Source organism: Netta rufina (assembly GCF_964035555.1).
Source record: "Netta rufina genome assembly, chromosome: 2".
NCBI classification, from domain to species: domain Eukaryota; kingdom Metazoa; phylum Chordata; class Aves; order Anseriformes; family Anatidae; genus Netta; species Netta rufina.
In genome coordinates this window covers 5,860,914-5,878,324 of record NC_140124.1, presented here as the reverse complement: position 1 = coordinate 5,878,324, position 17,411 = coordinate 5,860,914, and the positions used below count along the sequence as shown (strand labels likewise).

General features: G+C 34.9%; 1 protein-coding gene across 1 annotated transcript in view; it reads right to left on the bottom strand.

The window, feature by feature from the left end:
- The window catches only part of LOC311207124 (sodium channel protein type 5 subunit alpha-like), a gene marked incomplete at both ends in the record, with an annotated part of 37,458 nt that extends 23,028 nt beyond the window's left edge, over positions 1-14,430 (bottom strand). Inside the window, 9 exons of the mRNA XM_084283025.1 lie at positions 763-957; positions 3,208-3,352; positions 4,012-4,075; positions 4,753-4,968; positions 6,231-6,322; positions 9,864-9,992; positions 11,155-11,244; positions 12,637-12,755; positions 14,158-14,430. Coding sequence (XP_084139151.1) covers positions 763-957; positions 3,208-3,352; positions 4,012-4,075; positions 4,753-4,968; positions 6,231-6,322; positions 9,864-9,992; positions 11,155-11,244; positions 12,637-12,755; positions 14,158-14,430 — 1,323 coding nt within the window. The remainder of the gene's footprint in view (positions 1-762; positions 958-3,207; positions 3,353-4,011; positions 4,076-4,752; positions 4,969-6,230; positions 6,323-9,863; positions 9,993-11,154; positions 11,245-12,636; positions 12,756-14,157) is intronic.
- Positions 14,431-17,411: the final 2,981 nt, after the last annotated feature.

The window sequence follows — 17,411 nt, the reverse complement described above, 5'->3', positions numbered from 1 at the left end:
ACTGTAACAAGAATAAGAAGGAACGCTGTAGAAATCTGAAGTGTGTATTAACTCTTGAAACCAAAAGCAAACTGACACAGTCCTGGATGTCCTTTTACATTAATGTGGAACTAACAGCATTAGCCTGTCCAAAGACTGTTCCTGCTCCTGTCAATCAGTAAACCTTCTGTGTGTGATCATTCAAAAAGAGGCATGAGAACAGCTGAGAACAGCAGCTCTCAGAAAGATCTATTTTTGAACAACCCTGAAAATCATCAGTATTCTAAATTCAATCTTAGAGAAGTAAGGAAATGTCAGCTTTTCCAATGGATGCATATCTCTTTACTCATATATCTTTTGTCAAACTATGCAATAATAGCAAAAAGTTTCTTATATCCAAAGGATATAAGAAAGGATTTCTTGTACACAGCCATAGTGGTACTATACAAGAACAGAGCAAACCACAGGGTGCAGGTACCTATGATGTAGGTAAGATAAAATACTACAAAAGCTACATATCTTCCTTGAAAGCTCATTGTTTGATTATGCAGTGTCAGGTCTGCAAAAAAAATAAAACTTAATATGATGTAACCTGAACTCATACTCTTTGCTCATATTGAAGAATTGTTTATACATATTTATAATGAGGCAGAAAGAAATAAATGAAATATTATAACATATTGTGTGAATCATGCATAATTAAGAACCTTTCTCCCCTAACCCACAAACAGAAGAATACAAAAGGAACTACATATTATACACTATGTAAAATAATTTGCAAACCTGTTCTTTCTCTAGAATTTGACGAGCATCCTGAAGTAATTTTTCCTTTGCCTCTGTTTCAGCAAGAGTAGCTTTATTTTGCTCTTCATATGCCATAGTTACTACAGCCAAGATCAGATTGAAGAGATAAAATGAGCATAAAAAGATGACTGCCATAAAAAATAAAATGTAGCTCTTCCCAGATGTACGGATAGTCTGTGAGGAAAAAAAGAAAGGTCATAACAGATTCTTAACAAACTAACATTTACAACAGAATTACAAGCTAACAATTTATCTTCCAATACAATGCAAGAGGTCAAGATACTGAGCTGTTTTCTTTAAACAACTGCACTACCTCTGGTCTAGGTTATACAGAAGGTCTAGAAATACATCTAGCTGGGAGTTCATCTGGCCTACAAGTAAATAAATTTCCGCTCTTAAAAACTTATCTGTGATCATATAATATTTTTCTCTTCATGTAACAGACCATTAAGCATTCATAATGAAACCATGTACAACTGAGAATGAAAAAAAAAATCTTAAAATTAAATGAAATACCTCTAAGAAAATCAATCAAATGATAATCAGAGTTTAACTTATGAGAAGCTACTTCATCTGTAAAGAGATATATAGCTAACTACAGAATAAATTACTGAAACTTATTAAAGAGGAGGAAAGCTAGGATTATCTAAACAATAATGAAAGATGTGTATTTAGTGAATAAGAAGCAGTAATTAGGCTGCATATTCTTTTTTTTTTAAACAGCAGTGGAAGAGATGGCTCAAAATGAAGCTCTGAAGCATCAGAAAACAAAATAACATGACCTTGAAATGGCAGAAAGAAAACATAATCATAGAATCATTTCAGAAAAGAGCTTCAAGATCATCAAGTCCAACCACCCACCTAACACTACAAGTCTGCCACCAAACCCCAAACCAGGCCCCTAAGTGCCATATCCACAGGTTTCTTAAATAATTCCAGAGATGACAACTCCACCACCTCCCCAGGCAGCCTGTTCCAGTGCCTAAGCACCGTTTCCTTGAAGAAATTCTTCCTAATGTCCAATCTAAACCACCCCTGGCACAACCTGAGGCCATTGTCTTGCATCCTATTACTTGTCACCTGAGGAAATAGACCAACACCCTCCTCACTGCAACCTCCTTCCATGTAGCTGTAAAGAATTATGAGTCTCCCCTTGGCCTCCTCTTCTCCAGACTGAACAACCCCAGTTACTTCAGCTGCTCCTCACGTCTCATTTCCCAGTCCCTTCACCAGATTTGTTGCTCTTCTCTGGACATGCTTAAACAAATCAATGTCCTTCTTATAAGGGCCCAAAAGTGAACACACTATTCAAGGTGCAGTCTCACCTGTGCTGCATACAATGGGACAATCCCTTCCTTAGTCCTGCTGGCCACACTATTTCTGGTGTAGGCCAGGATGCCATTGGCTTTCTTGGCCACCTGGGCATACCGCTGTTTCATGCTTAGCCGGCTGGTGACCAGCAGCCCTAACTCCTTTCTCCTGTCCAACTTTCCAGCCACTCTTCCCCAAGCTTCATGAGGTTGTTATAACCCAAGTGCAGCACCCAGCATTCAGCCTTGGTGAATATCATGTGCTTGGATGTGGCCCATCAATCTGGCCTATCCAGGTCCTTCTGGAGCCTTCTGACCCTCAAGCAGACCAAGACTTCTACCTAATTTGGCATCATCTGCAGATGCATTCATTTAAAAAATCAGTTAATAAATCAGCTAAAAAATCAGTTGCTGGAGAAATGTTCAAGTGAACCGTATGAAAGCTACAGAACAAGGCAGAAGATAATTCCCTTTTAGCACAGACACTGCATAGATGTAGGAGATCCAGAGAGATCTCTTCAATTTCTGTATTATTTATGTGTGTATATATATACACAATAATAATCAAAAAGTTACAAAATAAAATAATAAAATATGAAAGGCTTCATTTTTTAAATCGTAGTTATCAAAATATGCTCTGAAATTTAAGCACGTTTGTTCTGAGCCAAAAGGTTTGGTGAGGAGTCAGTATTTAAAAAGAGAGAAACGAGAAACAGAGCCCGTAAGTCCTCATTGCTCTTGCAACAGCAGTGAGCTCACTAGCTGGACCTATTCTATACCCCAATCATTTGATAGTTACATAATTAATATATTTAGCTACTAATCAATGACTCGAGTGTGCTCTCCAACCAAGCTATGAGCGCTCATGGAAAGATTGCTGCCATCCAATTTGCAGAAGTTGTGAGAACTTAGCTAATTGAATCTCCTTCCTTACTGTTTCCATCGGTTTCAAAACAAATTTTGTATCACTAATGTGGAAAAAAAACAAAAAAACAAAAAAAAACAACCAACCAACCAAACAAACAAACAAAAAACAGGTGAAGATTTTCTAGGGGATATAAAGCTCTAAACTTCATGCCTAAAGTCAACCTAGCAGCTAAAAAAAAGTACCTACTTGTCTGTAGAGACGCTCCCAGGAATCTTGTGTCATCAGACGGAATAAAGAAAGGAAGGCCCAGCCAAAATGATCAAAACTAGTGTAGCCAAAGTCAGGATTCTTCCCAATCTTCAAGCATGTATAGTTTTGGGGGCACTCTCCCCTAACCGAAAAAAAAAACAAAAACAAAAAACAACAACAACAACAAAAAAAACTTTAGACAATACTCATGTTTGCAGTATTTGATTGTTTCTGAAAGCACCTAATGAACAACACTATATATGGATTTTCTCAATTCATCTCAATGTCCAGTTTAAGTATTCCCCAACACAACTCTGCCAGAAGGACTGATTTATATGAGACAATCCTGGAAAGTCATTTGTCTAGTCGAAGATTCATGGTATAGTCTTACTGGATAGAAACTATCTACCCAGGATGCAAAGAAATATGCAGAGGGGGTAAAAAATTAGAATTTGCTTACTTTTAAATAATTCACCAAGATGAGGAGAGTTTATTAATACCTCATATTCTTTACTGATCTGTTCCCTTCCTCTTTTAGGTCATTCTACATTACCATTGTATTATCGATTATTAGCAATAAAGCACGTACATAATTGCCTATATCCTAGTATTTTATTTTTTTCTTTATTTTCATTATTTCATTTCTTCTCTTAATTGAAATACGTTTTTTATTGAACTATAAAAAATAAAAACATTCCACCCTTCTGAAAAATCAAAAGCATTTCTTCATGCCAAAAATAAAACCGAAGTCTATCTGGGGGGAAAAAATAGGGAAATACTAAAACTGTTTTGTTCACTTACTTAGTATCTGAACTGAAACCACAGAGCAGTATTTCAGAAGACTTATTCATTCTGGCACAGATATCTATTAAAATAAATAAATAAAGAAAGGAATCATACAATCTGAAGTTGTTGCTTTAAACTTCTCCAAATTAAAGTGAGTGTTCACATACTCATTTTCTACAGCACACAGATATTAAGCCATATGTTACTGCACTTTTTAACACTGGTCTTTCACAACAAAGGGCATAATGGAGTTGTTTCTCAAGAGATCTGTTCATAAGTATGGCTTTTTTTTTTTTCTTTTTTGAAAATTCATTGACAGCACAACTTATAATGTAAGATTTTTATTGCTTTCTGGTAAAAATAGGAATGTCTGAAAGAAGTAAGCAAAATCCCTGAAAAACACAGTTCATGTGTGTCATCCCCACACCCCCCCCAAAAAAAAAAAAATAAATTCTGAGTGCTGTTCCCCTAAAATTAGGCTCCCCATGCAATATGCATTGGTAAAGAAGGAAATGCTTGCAGAAAACTCAGTCCCTTATATCACACAGACTGCTTTCCTGGAATCTTTCCCCAAATTCCAGATTCACCAACCTCTGATTCAGTTGTTCCAGAGATTTCATATCGCTACTTGTGCAAATGCAAGAACATGCCTTCTTGCGAGACACATGCAACCATATTTTAAGACGTATGTGAAAAACGAGTCATACATAGGAAGATATACAGATTAAGTAAAAGGAGGTAATGATAAAAATTTACCAGTTTCATTTGGTAAATATATCTTGGCATCCTTACATAAACTGTCATTGTATGTTTCAGGTTTAGTAGAATCGAGGATACATTTGTATCTTAAATTGCCCATAAAAAGCTGGAGGCCTATTAGAGCAAATATACTCAAGCAAAAAACAGTCAAGATCAGCACATCAGTAAGTTTCTTAACAGATTCAATAAGTGAATTTACGATGACTTTTAGACCTAGAAAAATAAGATTTAAAAATACGCAACATGAGAAGAGGAATGCAGTAATGTTCTTTTATGACAACACACAAGAGTTGCAAGTATGTTAAAAACAAGTCAGTGTAAATCATTTTGTATCTTCACAGTACTAAATGAGGTAAAATAAAGCATATAATGAGCAATACATTTTTTATTTAAGTTTCCTAATCAAAATTTATTTGGCTTTTACTTCCTTCTAACACTAATTTTGCTAAATTGAGCATTCTAGATTAAGATGGCATCTAACAAACTCTTCTGAGTTTTAATGAGTACGGAGAGATTTTTGTGATTGGTTAACATTAAATAAATGATACACATTTTGTTGAATACACATTACAATAAAGGGTAACTTCTGCTGACCTCAGGGTATTCTTTTTAGAAAACAGTATCTTGTAAATGTCACCAGTTTAAAAACATAACATTTACAACACTGGGAAGGTAAAAGGGACAAAATATAAATTGAAGATACATATTCAGGCAGAATAATGAAATTTGAAATATGACATAGGCAGAGAGTGAGATTCAAAAATGCTTGTAATTATATAGAAATGGCACAGCTATTATATATCATGACAATGGGTTATACAGTCATTTTTGGATTTTCAAATGAGTTGTAGATTCTGAAATCCATACATTCACATCTAAATTAGTGGCACAGCTTAAAAGAAAAAAAAATAATATATATATATATATATGTGGATAACATATACAAAATAATATTGATAAAAGAATTATCCTTAATCCAAATTGCAGCTGTGGCCAGTAAACAAAGAAATGCAGTTCTGAAATATTGTGAGGCCAGCATTCTCTGAAATAAACCGTAAGCTTGTGAAGTTAATGTGAAACCAGAAAGATGGTGGTATAGCAATTATTATGTTAAGAAAACTTATTGGATGGGGTGCACTGCTCAGAAAAGACAGAAGCAAAAATACAAAGGTACTGAGGTAAAAAAACGGTGAACAGTAGTGATGGTGGAAAATTACAGAGAGGAAAAAAAAAAAAAAAGAGCAGAAAATACAAAAATTTGCGAAGGTCAAAATCATTTTGACGAAAGATGGTAAATAAAATTCTGTTGAGATGCTGCTGAAAGTTACTACACACTGCAAAATGGTCACAACACCTTGGCATGCTTTTAACTGCCACAAAAAGTGACAGACAGCACAAGAACAGGAGAGGAAGTAGTAAAATGGTAATTCTCTGCTGAAACAAAGAGACAAATAATAATATATTTTGTTCCTTACCTGGTATTACTGAAATAGCTTTCAAAGTCCTCAGTACTCTGAAAGTTCGAAGAGCTGAAACATTTCCTGATGTTTTACAGATACTAACATACCTATAAAATTAAACCACCATATAATGGAATGACAAAGATCCAGCTTTTCACAGAATATGCGTATAGAGGATAGAGTAATGAATATAATACAGAACAGAAAAAGGTCCAATATATCCCAAAGTAGATGTCTGAAGTTAGGAATCTAAGTCCACTGCTAGGGATTGTTATAAAGTAATGAGCCTTTTGAAAAATGCTGCTTGAAAGAAACAGAGCAAGTTTTTCTTCTTGTGGATTTGGATGCTTTTGAAGCACTTTTGAAGTGTTTATCCATCAAAATGTCTACTAAAAAAAATATAATTGATTGATATTATTGATTGTCATTCAATAATATGACATCATCTCACATCAAGGCTGACCTGATTCAGAAAAATACATGAAAGTATATACCACAACTATCTCTTAAAACTACACAATATATAGTTTATAGAAAAGGATTTGAACAAAATTACATTTACAATATGTTAACAACAGTTTGAAAATTTCATAAAATAAGGACTTTAAGAGTTGTATATACAACACTAACTAGTTACCCTACATTTTGTAAGACATCCTTCATGTGACACTGGACAATTGTGACTCTTCTTATAATAAGGCCATAACATGTAACAGAATTCCTTAAAATAAGAAGTCTCAGTAATAAAATCTGACAAACACTGGCTGGAGAGGACCTCTGGAGGTCATCTAGGTAACTTGCCACTCAAAGCACAACTTCAGACCACTACAGCTTTACCTAAGCTGTAAGATTAAATCAAGTACATAAATTAATCACTTCACTGTTAATTTCAAAATATTTTTATTTGTAGTATGATAGGACCCCAAAACCAGAAGCAGGTAACTTATTGGGAAGTGCTTATACCTGTTTGAACACAAATGAATTAGGAACATGTGTAGCAAAGACTGCAAAATGTAGTTGTTCATACAGCTATCGGACTATTTGATTGTTACTGATGTGTAAATTTAGTTCATATAAAATCCTTACTGATTTGTAGGTTACCCATAAGAACACTTTGCTCACATAGATACATAGGTGTGTGATGTCATCTGAGTATGTAACTTGTTACTCACGAGGGAAAACCAGTGAGGGATATGGCAGTTGACAGCAGCCTTTGCTACAGAGCCCATTAGATGCTGCAGTTTAAAGACCCCAGGAAAAATAAGCAAAATGAATAGAAGGATAAAAACCCTGGACTTCAGGACAACAGATTCCAGTGCATTCAGAGATCTGCTTGGCAGAATCCCACGGGAAACCACCTCAAAGGGAAAAGTAGCCCCCAGAACAGCAGGTTGATCGTCAAGGTTATTTTCTTCAAAGCACAGGAACACTGCACTTCACTTATGTTCATCACTTACACTGATGTTCAAGAAGGCAGTGACTAAGGACATGCAAAAGTTGAGGCTGCTCAACACTGCTTAGATCTTTATTTGTGAAGTCTGCTGTCAGGCCTCCCAGATCCCTGAGAGTAGTCATCACTTCTGAGATTGAATCTGATTGAATCTGGAGTCCTGTGACCAGCCTTGGGCTCTCCAGGGCAAGACAGACATTTGACATACTGGAACACATGCAGCCAGGTCTCTGGGGATGGCCAGTAAAACAATTAGATGGTTAGATTCTTAGCCTGGGTTGGGTTTGAGTCCATAGAAGAAAAGGCTAATGGGGTGACGAGCCTTACAATCTTACTGTTGTTACTAGCTGCCCAATACAAGGGGTTAGAGAAGATGGAGTTGCACTATCATTGGAAGCTTACCATGAAACAATGAGAGGCAGCAGACTTAAGTTGCTACATGATTCCATATAGGTATTTGGGAGAAAAAAATAAATCACAATGTGGTTGGAATGGGTTGCCTGGGGAACTTACTGAATCTCCATCCTTAGAGAAACTCAGTACTTTATTGGACAAGATCCTGAACAACCCAATTTAAATTAGCTCTGCTTTTAGCAAGGAGTTGGACCACATAATTTCCATTCCAACCTACATTCCTCTTTAACAAATTAGAACATGACAACTGAAAAACACTCAGAAATGCTAAATGTCAGAGAAAGCTTTAAAAACTCTTGAGACTTGGTTTTGAGTGAATCTGTTCACTGCTGTAAGACTATTTTGTTTTCAAGATTGACATTCTGTATTTGAGATACAAATTCTGACTTTCTTTCTTCTTATTTTCTTGTCCACTTAGCTACCTGGTTTTGATATGAACTTGAATGTGACCACGTTGGCCAATGATCCATCTGGCCAATTACCCCTTCAAGAATGGCCCATAACAAAGGCTTACAGAAGAGTTTAGCATCAAGGCAGTCATAAATCAATGCTTAACAGATTTAATTCTTCCAGAAAATGTATAGCTCAGGGACTTCCTGAAGTAGACATAGTATCTCTGTTTTAAACATAACCCTTAGCATCTTCTTATTCTGGATTCTGTCCAGAAACCTACTGAATGCAAATAAGCTTTCTGCATCCACAACCTCCTCTGAAAGAAAATGTGCCTACACATAGTGTGAAAAACTCAACCCTTCCTTTTCATTCTGTTATTTGAGAACTTTAGTTGGTGTCTTTAGCTTTCATTTTAGGAGAAAAAAAAAATAACAAATTTATTCTCTTTTTGACTCTATACTAGAGACTTCTTCAATGTTCCTGCTTTTTTTGTTTGTTTGTTTGTTTTTCATGAGAGCCCTACTCTAGGTAGTTTCTCATTAGATTGAGCACAAGATGTAACCATCTTTGCCACTCTTCTCTGTAATGTATTTTAATTGTCATCTTTTGAGATGTCAGAAGCAAGACTACATATAGCCTTGGAAAGAAAAAAAACAAAACAAAACAAAACAAAAAACCAGACTTCTACAGTGAAATAACTCTGTGTTCTGCTCTGTTATTTCTTACCCATGATGCCCTCTTTTACTATTTCATTCTCTGACCATTATTGCACACTGGAGTGGTGTTTTCACCATTTTCTTTTTTTTTTTTTCCAACATGTGAAATCTATTTCAGAGCTCCTAACTGTATATGTAAAGTTAGGTCTGCTTTTGCTTGAGCATCACTTTACATCCTTTATATTTCATCTGCTGTTTATCACTATGTCATTCAACATCTTGTGATGCACTTTGAATCCTTCTCAGAAAAACTTCATCTCACCCAGACCACAGCAAATAAGACAACATAAGGAAGCAAGGAAGCATGCTTGGTTTTGGCTGTCTGTGGGGACACTTCGTTTAAAAAAAAAAAAAAAGTACTGCACTGAGAACAATAAAACAGGTCTATTAATTGTGAAAATACATGTAGTAAATGAGCAAATGAATGCTAACTCAAACAGATGAGCTTTGTATTTAGGTCTTGCTTTAAAGTCTAAGACAGTTTTTCTCTCTTTAAAGTCTAAGACAATTTTTCTCTCTTCAGACAGCAGGTATGCAAAGAGTGATTCAAACACAGGAACTCTTCAGTGGGTAGAATGTCAACTACTGTAAAGAACTTCAGACCATCAAGTATCATATTACATGTATTTGCATGTTTGTCCCTCGAGTGTAAGAGAACAACGGAGTTTTACTTACGTCACAATGATAACAACAAAATCCAAACAGTTCCACGGATCTCGAAGAAAAGTAAATTCATTCCAAACAAATCCTCTTGCTACTAATTTTATCAATATTTCACCAGTATATATACCTGTAAAAAGATGTCTGAGAAGGAAAGAATATATTAAAGCTATAGAAATAAAAACACGAAAGAGATTAAGAGACATTTAGGCACATTGTAACTTTTCCATGTTTAGGCACAGGATGGAAATGAAGGTCGAAAATGTGAAATCTGATAGGGCAGGATAGATTACTCTTAGAAACACATTGTAGGTATAAGAACATGCATTTCTGACTTTCAGTAAGATTTTAATGTAAATCTATAACCATAAGTGTATATGTAAGTATACCATATTATTTCTGATGAAAAAACTTCCTTATGAAGAATTATGAAAGCCCATGTTTATGGTCTAAAGCAGACTGGAAAATATCAAAGTCTCAGCATTTTGACAGAACAGTAAGATTAAATCTTTTTTTCAGCATAGCTTGATAAGATTGCATATATTACACAGTTATTCTAGCAAGTACTCTAAAACTGAAAGAAACTCTATGTAAAACTGTAAAACTAAGCTAACAGTATCACTTTGCTTAGAAAAAAAAAAAAAAAAAAAAAATGAGAGAGAGAGATTAAAATTATGGAACCTCTGATGCCACAAGCAGATTTTAACAGATTTTAATTCCAGAACCTCAACTTAAGTTAAACTGGATACAGAGCACAGTTACAAAAGGTAATGAGATGGTACAAAAAGGTTCCTAATGTGAAAAACTGAACTGGGGGTGTCCCCAGAAAATAGCAAGAGAGAATGGAATTAATATTTATTCCTCTATACTTTTTGCATGAGCTGGGCATAGCAGACACTCAGGTTATTACCCTAGGATGAGGTGATTCTCCTGCTATATTTACCATTGGTGTGGCCTCACCTTGAATCATGATCTTTGAAGGTCCCTACCAAATTTTAGATGTTAGAATCATGCTACACAACCTCTCTAAACAGCTTAATCCTTTAAAGGTAAAATGGGCCGACCTTCTATATTATACCAAATGGCAAAATTACCCAACACAGAGTAAAGGGCATATTCCTTGTGTATTCCTCTGAGAAAACAGGCTCCACAAGGACTGGCTGCTATTACAAAAATCCCAAATCTTCCTCAGAAGTCTCTCAGAGGATTTTCAAACCCCAGAATTAGATCACCACATTGTTCAATCTCCTTCAGTCCAGCAGGTTAGTTTCCTTAGAGTGAAGAAAAGGCAATTGAGGTAACTTACTCAGTCCAGTTGAGCTGTGGTGGAAGGCTATTTACAGCCATGGAAGCACAATTGAGTATCACAGTACATGTAATAAAGCCAACAAATATTGTGAATAATAAGTCAAGGAAAAACTGCTGTATTATAAAACAATGAAGTTCAAAAAAGTTGCCAATTTACAAACAAAACCCATTAACTTATTCAAATAACTACTTTGGTTTTGAATATGCACGACTTTTCTTGCTTTTTTCCAAAGAAGCTGATGTCAGATTAAATTTCTACTCGGCTGGGTAAACCTCATGATGTAAAAATAACAGCACGTGGGGACAGTTTTGGAAGATAGGACATTAGACTGAAATTCCAATCGGACATAAGAGGTCAGACAGAGCTGTCAGAAGACATGAGGATCATAAATAAATGAAATACATTTAAAGAAGGAAATCTGAGAATCCTCTGCTGTCTAGTATTACCTGAAATTTTAGAAACCTCCATTCTTTTGCAGCAGGAACATGAAATAAAGAGAAAGGGGTCACAACCCCATACTAACCATGGTTTTTAATAAATCCTAGGGAAAAAAAAAAAATAAAAGAAGATGAAAAATGTTAATTATCAATAACTAGTGTTCTTTGAAGTTGGGGGCCCATGTATACATTTTTTATGATGGGACAGTTACAGCCTACCACAAGTTCAGAAAGTTTTGTCATTCTATGTGGCAGACAATTAAAACATACATAAGAAAAGATGTCCTTTCATGAAAGTTCAGTCATCATCTAAAAAAATGTTGGTTTTGTTTTCTGTTTTTAAACAAAATTTAGGATTAACTTGGAACCGAACAGCCAATTTAGCTACTTCTAATAGCACTAATATACATTCAAAATCAGCCAAAGGTCACTGTAAAAGGATCTATTTCTACAAATGAATAAACCTAAATGAAATCAGATGTTTGGCAGAAAAAGCAGAAAGCCTACAGTTTTGTACTTGCAATCCTTCATATTTTTACTTTCTTCAAACTACGCTTATCTTTTTGCAAATACATGAAAAATGGGTGCTCAGAGCTGTCTATAAACTTAAGTGTGAAATACCTTTCTTAGGGTAACACCAGATTCTTTCAGCAAAGCATTGCTGTAATTCCCACTCTTTATGCTTTAATAACTCGACAGTCTCTATTTTGTTTTGTTTTTTAATTAAAATTTGAAGCTTGTCACCACAGCACAGACTTAGAAAAAGTTCTAGAAAAGGGCTAAAATATCATACAGTAGCCTCTAAATGTTGTTTCATAACAATATTTGTAGATCTGACTGTTTAACGCGAGCTTTTTAAACAATTTTACTTGTAGCAACCTCATGTAAACAGATTTGCTGTTGTAATACAAGGTTCAACATACCTCTTAGTATCAAAACCACATGAGCCTACAATTAGATTAATATATAGAGCGGAACAGAATCACAGAAAATGGCACAGCACATTCTAAAATTAAAATTACAGAAATCAATGAAAGGATATGAATGGATCAGAATGTGAATTGCTGCTTTTCTGACTGGATTGAAAGGACTAAGTATACACAAGGCAGGCGTGGCAGTAAACCGGAAAATATTCCTCTTTTTATTTATCACCATGAAAGTCTATTAAAAAATAATAATAATTGTATATGAAATATTTTAAAGAAACACAAATTTCCTCCAAAAAATAATGTTTTGGTTTTTAAATCTGCACTATATCTAATTGTAGTTATGAGTAAAAATTTCTTGCCTTCTTACTTGGAGCTGTGACATGATGATACTACATGTTGAAGAAAGAGCAACTATAGGAAAGTTTGTATTTACTGTGATAAACAAGTAAGAATGAAAATTAATTAGAAGAGCGACTGCTGATATTCATTTGGTCAAAGTAATTAAAGGATACCATTCTGGGACTGCAATATTGTTGTTAATCTTGCTCAGAAGTACCTTACCCTTAGACAGTTTTATAGGCTACAAGAGATCATTCACAAAGCACACATTGTTTTGTGTAACAAAACAATGCCAGGAATTTTAATTTTGAAATATCCTTAAGTTATCAAATAACTTTGTAATTCCCTGTAAACTACCCTAAGGCCCATTGTGGCTCAGTACTATTGCCAGATGAAGTTAAAATGAAATCCCTTAAATCGAAACCACAGCAAACTAACATTATGTAAATGCCTTCAGCTGAATCAGCTTTAGTTTCTCTTTTCTTCATCAAGAATGTCACTCTGATTACTTTGAGAAAAAAAGTCTCCGGAAGAATCTTTTCACTAATAATTACAAAGCCTTTTGCACGTTCTCTGATTAAATGATTACATTCCAGAAACTTATTGGTATATATTAAAGAATGCAATGTTCTGCTCTTCAGGTCAAGTCCCTCTCAATAATAAGCAATCACACAATAGACATTTAATTTAGAAGGAAATACTACAGGAAGTAATTTACATATTCCTATAGGCAAAAAAGAGAAAATACTTTGCAATGGCATGGAATATATGCAATATAAATATGGTACAATAAACAAAGCTGATAGGATGTTACAAAATAGAAAATTAATGTAGTCTGATTTTTTTTTTCTTTTTGTTACATAGACTACTGGAAATATTTCAGATCTGTCTCTTCTAATTAGTATATTTGTAATTAAAAAAAGCATTTGCAGTAAGACCATGGTGACCTACCATTTAACAGCTACTGATTATACTACAGTAAGTCCAGCCCCTCAGACTTCATAGAAACTGCTCTAACAAAATATCGGTTATTTCAGAAACTATTTTTGATCAAAAAGTATGTATCCTATCTATCCTATATGTATTCTATTTTCATAATTAATTCTGATTGCTGACTGGGCCTTAAAATACCTTGTAATTAGGTTATATGGAGCATAACTCAACACTTCTACCCCAATAAATGCTAGTAATGTTCTGTCTACAGAACAAAGGGCAACTTCTGAACACAGCCTTTACTATCTTGTAAGAGATTAGCAGACCAAATTAAACCAAGAAATGCTTTTGAAGGTTTTAACCTTGTGATCACTATAGTATGGATCCAAATCTTCCAGGGGTTCCCCAACAAGCTCTGCAGGAACATCCCCATAGAAAGATGGCAGTTTTTTGTAGGTTTTCAGATCAAGCTGAGGAGTAGGTTTATCTTCTTCAACTTCTTGGTCACTACTCTCCTTCTTAGCTTCGGCTTTCTTCTTTTTTTTCTCAGCAATTCTGTTCTCAATTGCTGCCAAGGACTCAGGAGTGAAACGCTGGAAGCAGTTGGGTTCTGGTGGCCAAAACAAGGGATCCATCTTTCCTTCTATATATTTGTTTCCCATGCTAGAAATAGCTTAAAAGAGAAAGTTATTGATAATTAGAAATTAATAGAAATAATACATAACTGAAATTAATACTAATTAGATAAATTAGTTCTTCGTTCTGTGAAACCCTATGTGAAAATAGAGCAAAAGCAACTAGAAACATTCATTTAGAAGAAAGGTGATGTAAAACAAAACCCGCAAAGACTAGCAGTTGATTCTGAAGACATCCTGTATAATTCAGGTTGCAGAACTGATGCTTTTTTCCTTCCCCTTTTCACCTGGGAAGTGACAAAATCCCAGCTCTATCAGAACTCTGACAATCACTGAATTTCTCTTTGTAGCAACTTAAGGTATTAGCAGCCTTGCACCTTAGTTACTGGGCTTTGCTAACAGCACTTCCATATCTGCCACCCCTCCTGCTCTCTTGGTTCACAAAATAGTCTAATTGGAAGGGACCTTATATTTTCTTTAAAAAGAATATACCAGTGATTGACAGATTGTGCAATAATTTTTTTTTGGTTTTGGATTTTTCCTCCTCCTCTGGGACTTTACAAAGAAGTTCAGATCTGACCAGGGACCAAAATTCAGAAATCAAAATGTACCATGGTAACAAATTGAAAGGGTATAATCAAACAACCATTATTTTGCAAAACCACATAGAGCCATTTCCAATCAAAAGATCAACAGATAAAGTGAAAACTCAACATGCTCTCTTCTTCAATTTTTAATAATACTAAGAAGATTAATTTTATTTTCAAAGAGATTTTAAGGACAACAGAGGGACTGGGTTTTTAGATAACTGCACTGACTGTAATAAAGGAAGCGAAGGAAATGTTTTCAGTTAATACGAACATGGTTTTACTACCAAGGATTCAGAAGCTGAATTTGCAAAAAAAATGAAGGCTGAACCTGTCAAAAGTGGTGATGAAGAGCAAAAAAAAAGGTACATCGCCTTCAGCAGCAGTAACTGGAAGTTGTAATTGGAAAAATATTCGTGTACAATGTGAGAGGATTTCTTCAGAAGAGATAGACAAGTGCTGTCATTGTGCTCACATGGAACAACACATTCGGCCCCTTCATCACCTGCCAAGCATTTGTACGTTGTGGCTTAGGTTGGGAAAAAGGAAGTTACGAACACCTGTGACTGAAAAAAAATCTTTGTGACTCAGACGGCTACAAATTCGAAAAGAGAGAGTAACTACTGGAAATTTCCTGAATTCAGTTATTAACTCAGCTACTTCAAGAGATGATGCTGATCTAGCTGAATTTTTAAGTCAAGACACTGAGATAAATCAAATGTTACCCTCAGAATTGATTTCAGTCTGCATTGGGCAGAAAAATCTCCTTAGCAGACAGATCTGAGGTAGAAGCTAGAAAACACTTGTGCCTAGAGGCAATGACACAGCACCAGTAGATGGGATTTCTTCTAGAACCTCGGAGATCAGACTGCGGTGTGTACATACAAGTTACCATGGGGAAATCCTAACCACACACTTGCCAGAACATGCTGCTGAAGGCCAGAATGCAAATCTATTAATTTGTATGTGTGAAATTCCCATTTAAATTAAATTAACAATTGCAAATCGTACAACACCTTCTGATATATCTGGTCCTAAAGAGATTGGTCCAACAGTAACAGGTATAAATTTGCTTTCACTGCTAAAGGACTACTCTCTACAGAATCCGGAATATAAAAATATGGCACCAAATTCACAATTTTTGTAATTAAAAAGGACTTTGGAAAGTCCTTATTTTTCTCATATTGAGAAAAGGAACGGAATTGAGTGTAAATAAGCTGGTTGTGGTTTTAGGTTGGGCTAACTGGGTTAAGGCTGACTTAGGGTACTGTGAAAATGACACAGAATCTTTTTATGCCCAAAAAGAACCCACAAGGAATTCTAGATATACCAATGAAAAGTATACTGCAAAGAGATGAACATGTCATTAAAAAAAAAGTGGACACGTGGGCACTATTATAGTACAATTATCTGTAAAGTTTCTTAAGACAAAAACTATCCTTTCAGGACAACATTATCTAGAACAGCAAAGTACTGCCAAAAAATGAGTCCATTAATACAACGTTTCGCAGACACAAATTAAAAATTGCTCACTGGTATAATGGCTAATTACTACAGATAATAACTAACGGTCTTAGACTTTTAAAATGAACAACAAAATATAAATTCAAGCTTTAAATGCAGCTCCTTAATTTGCTTCTATTTATGTGAATTTCAGAATTTCTTTCAACTTCCTAAATGTATGTTTATAGGTGGTAGCATTCAAAAAATTGACCAATAAGATATTCAAAAGTTCATAAGAGGGTTATTTAAATTAACAAAACTGCTCAGTAAAACACCATCAAAATCTGTAAATGGTGTTTTTGATGGGAAGGTGTTCTTGGAATTTGATAGGAAAACAAACAGGAACATAAATAGAAAAATGTCTTTTTGGGGGGTTTCACTTAATTCTAGCATATATAATATTTAATCCTGACCCTTGAGTTATTTCTATCTGCTCCCTCATTTATAGCCACCAATTGAACATTTTCTGTAAGCATCTGGAGTTGAAAAAAATAAAGAATAAACTGCAATTATCTGCTTAATTTTTTATTTTTTTAATATGCATTTAATAGACTCTTTCACACAGATACATTCACACAAAGAATAAAAATGATTCCCTGTGGTAGGATTTTGTTTGCACAAAATCCGATAACTGTACGTTTAACATGGGTCAAAAAGTACCTTAAAATAAACAAATAAAACAAGAATATAACATATAGCAATATTTACTATGAGAACCACCATCATAAGACCGCAACGATTAAAATCTGTGCTCTCATCAGAGTCCCGTTCCCTTATCAGTACTCACCAACAGCATTTCCAGAAAGCTTGTTTTAGCTCTGCATTTTAGCTTGTTAAAACCTCTGTATTTTTCAAAACTCATTTCAAGTCGTGATGTGCAAAATCAAGTTT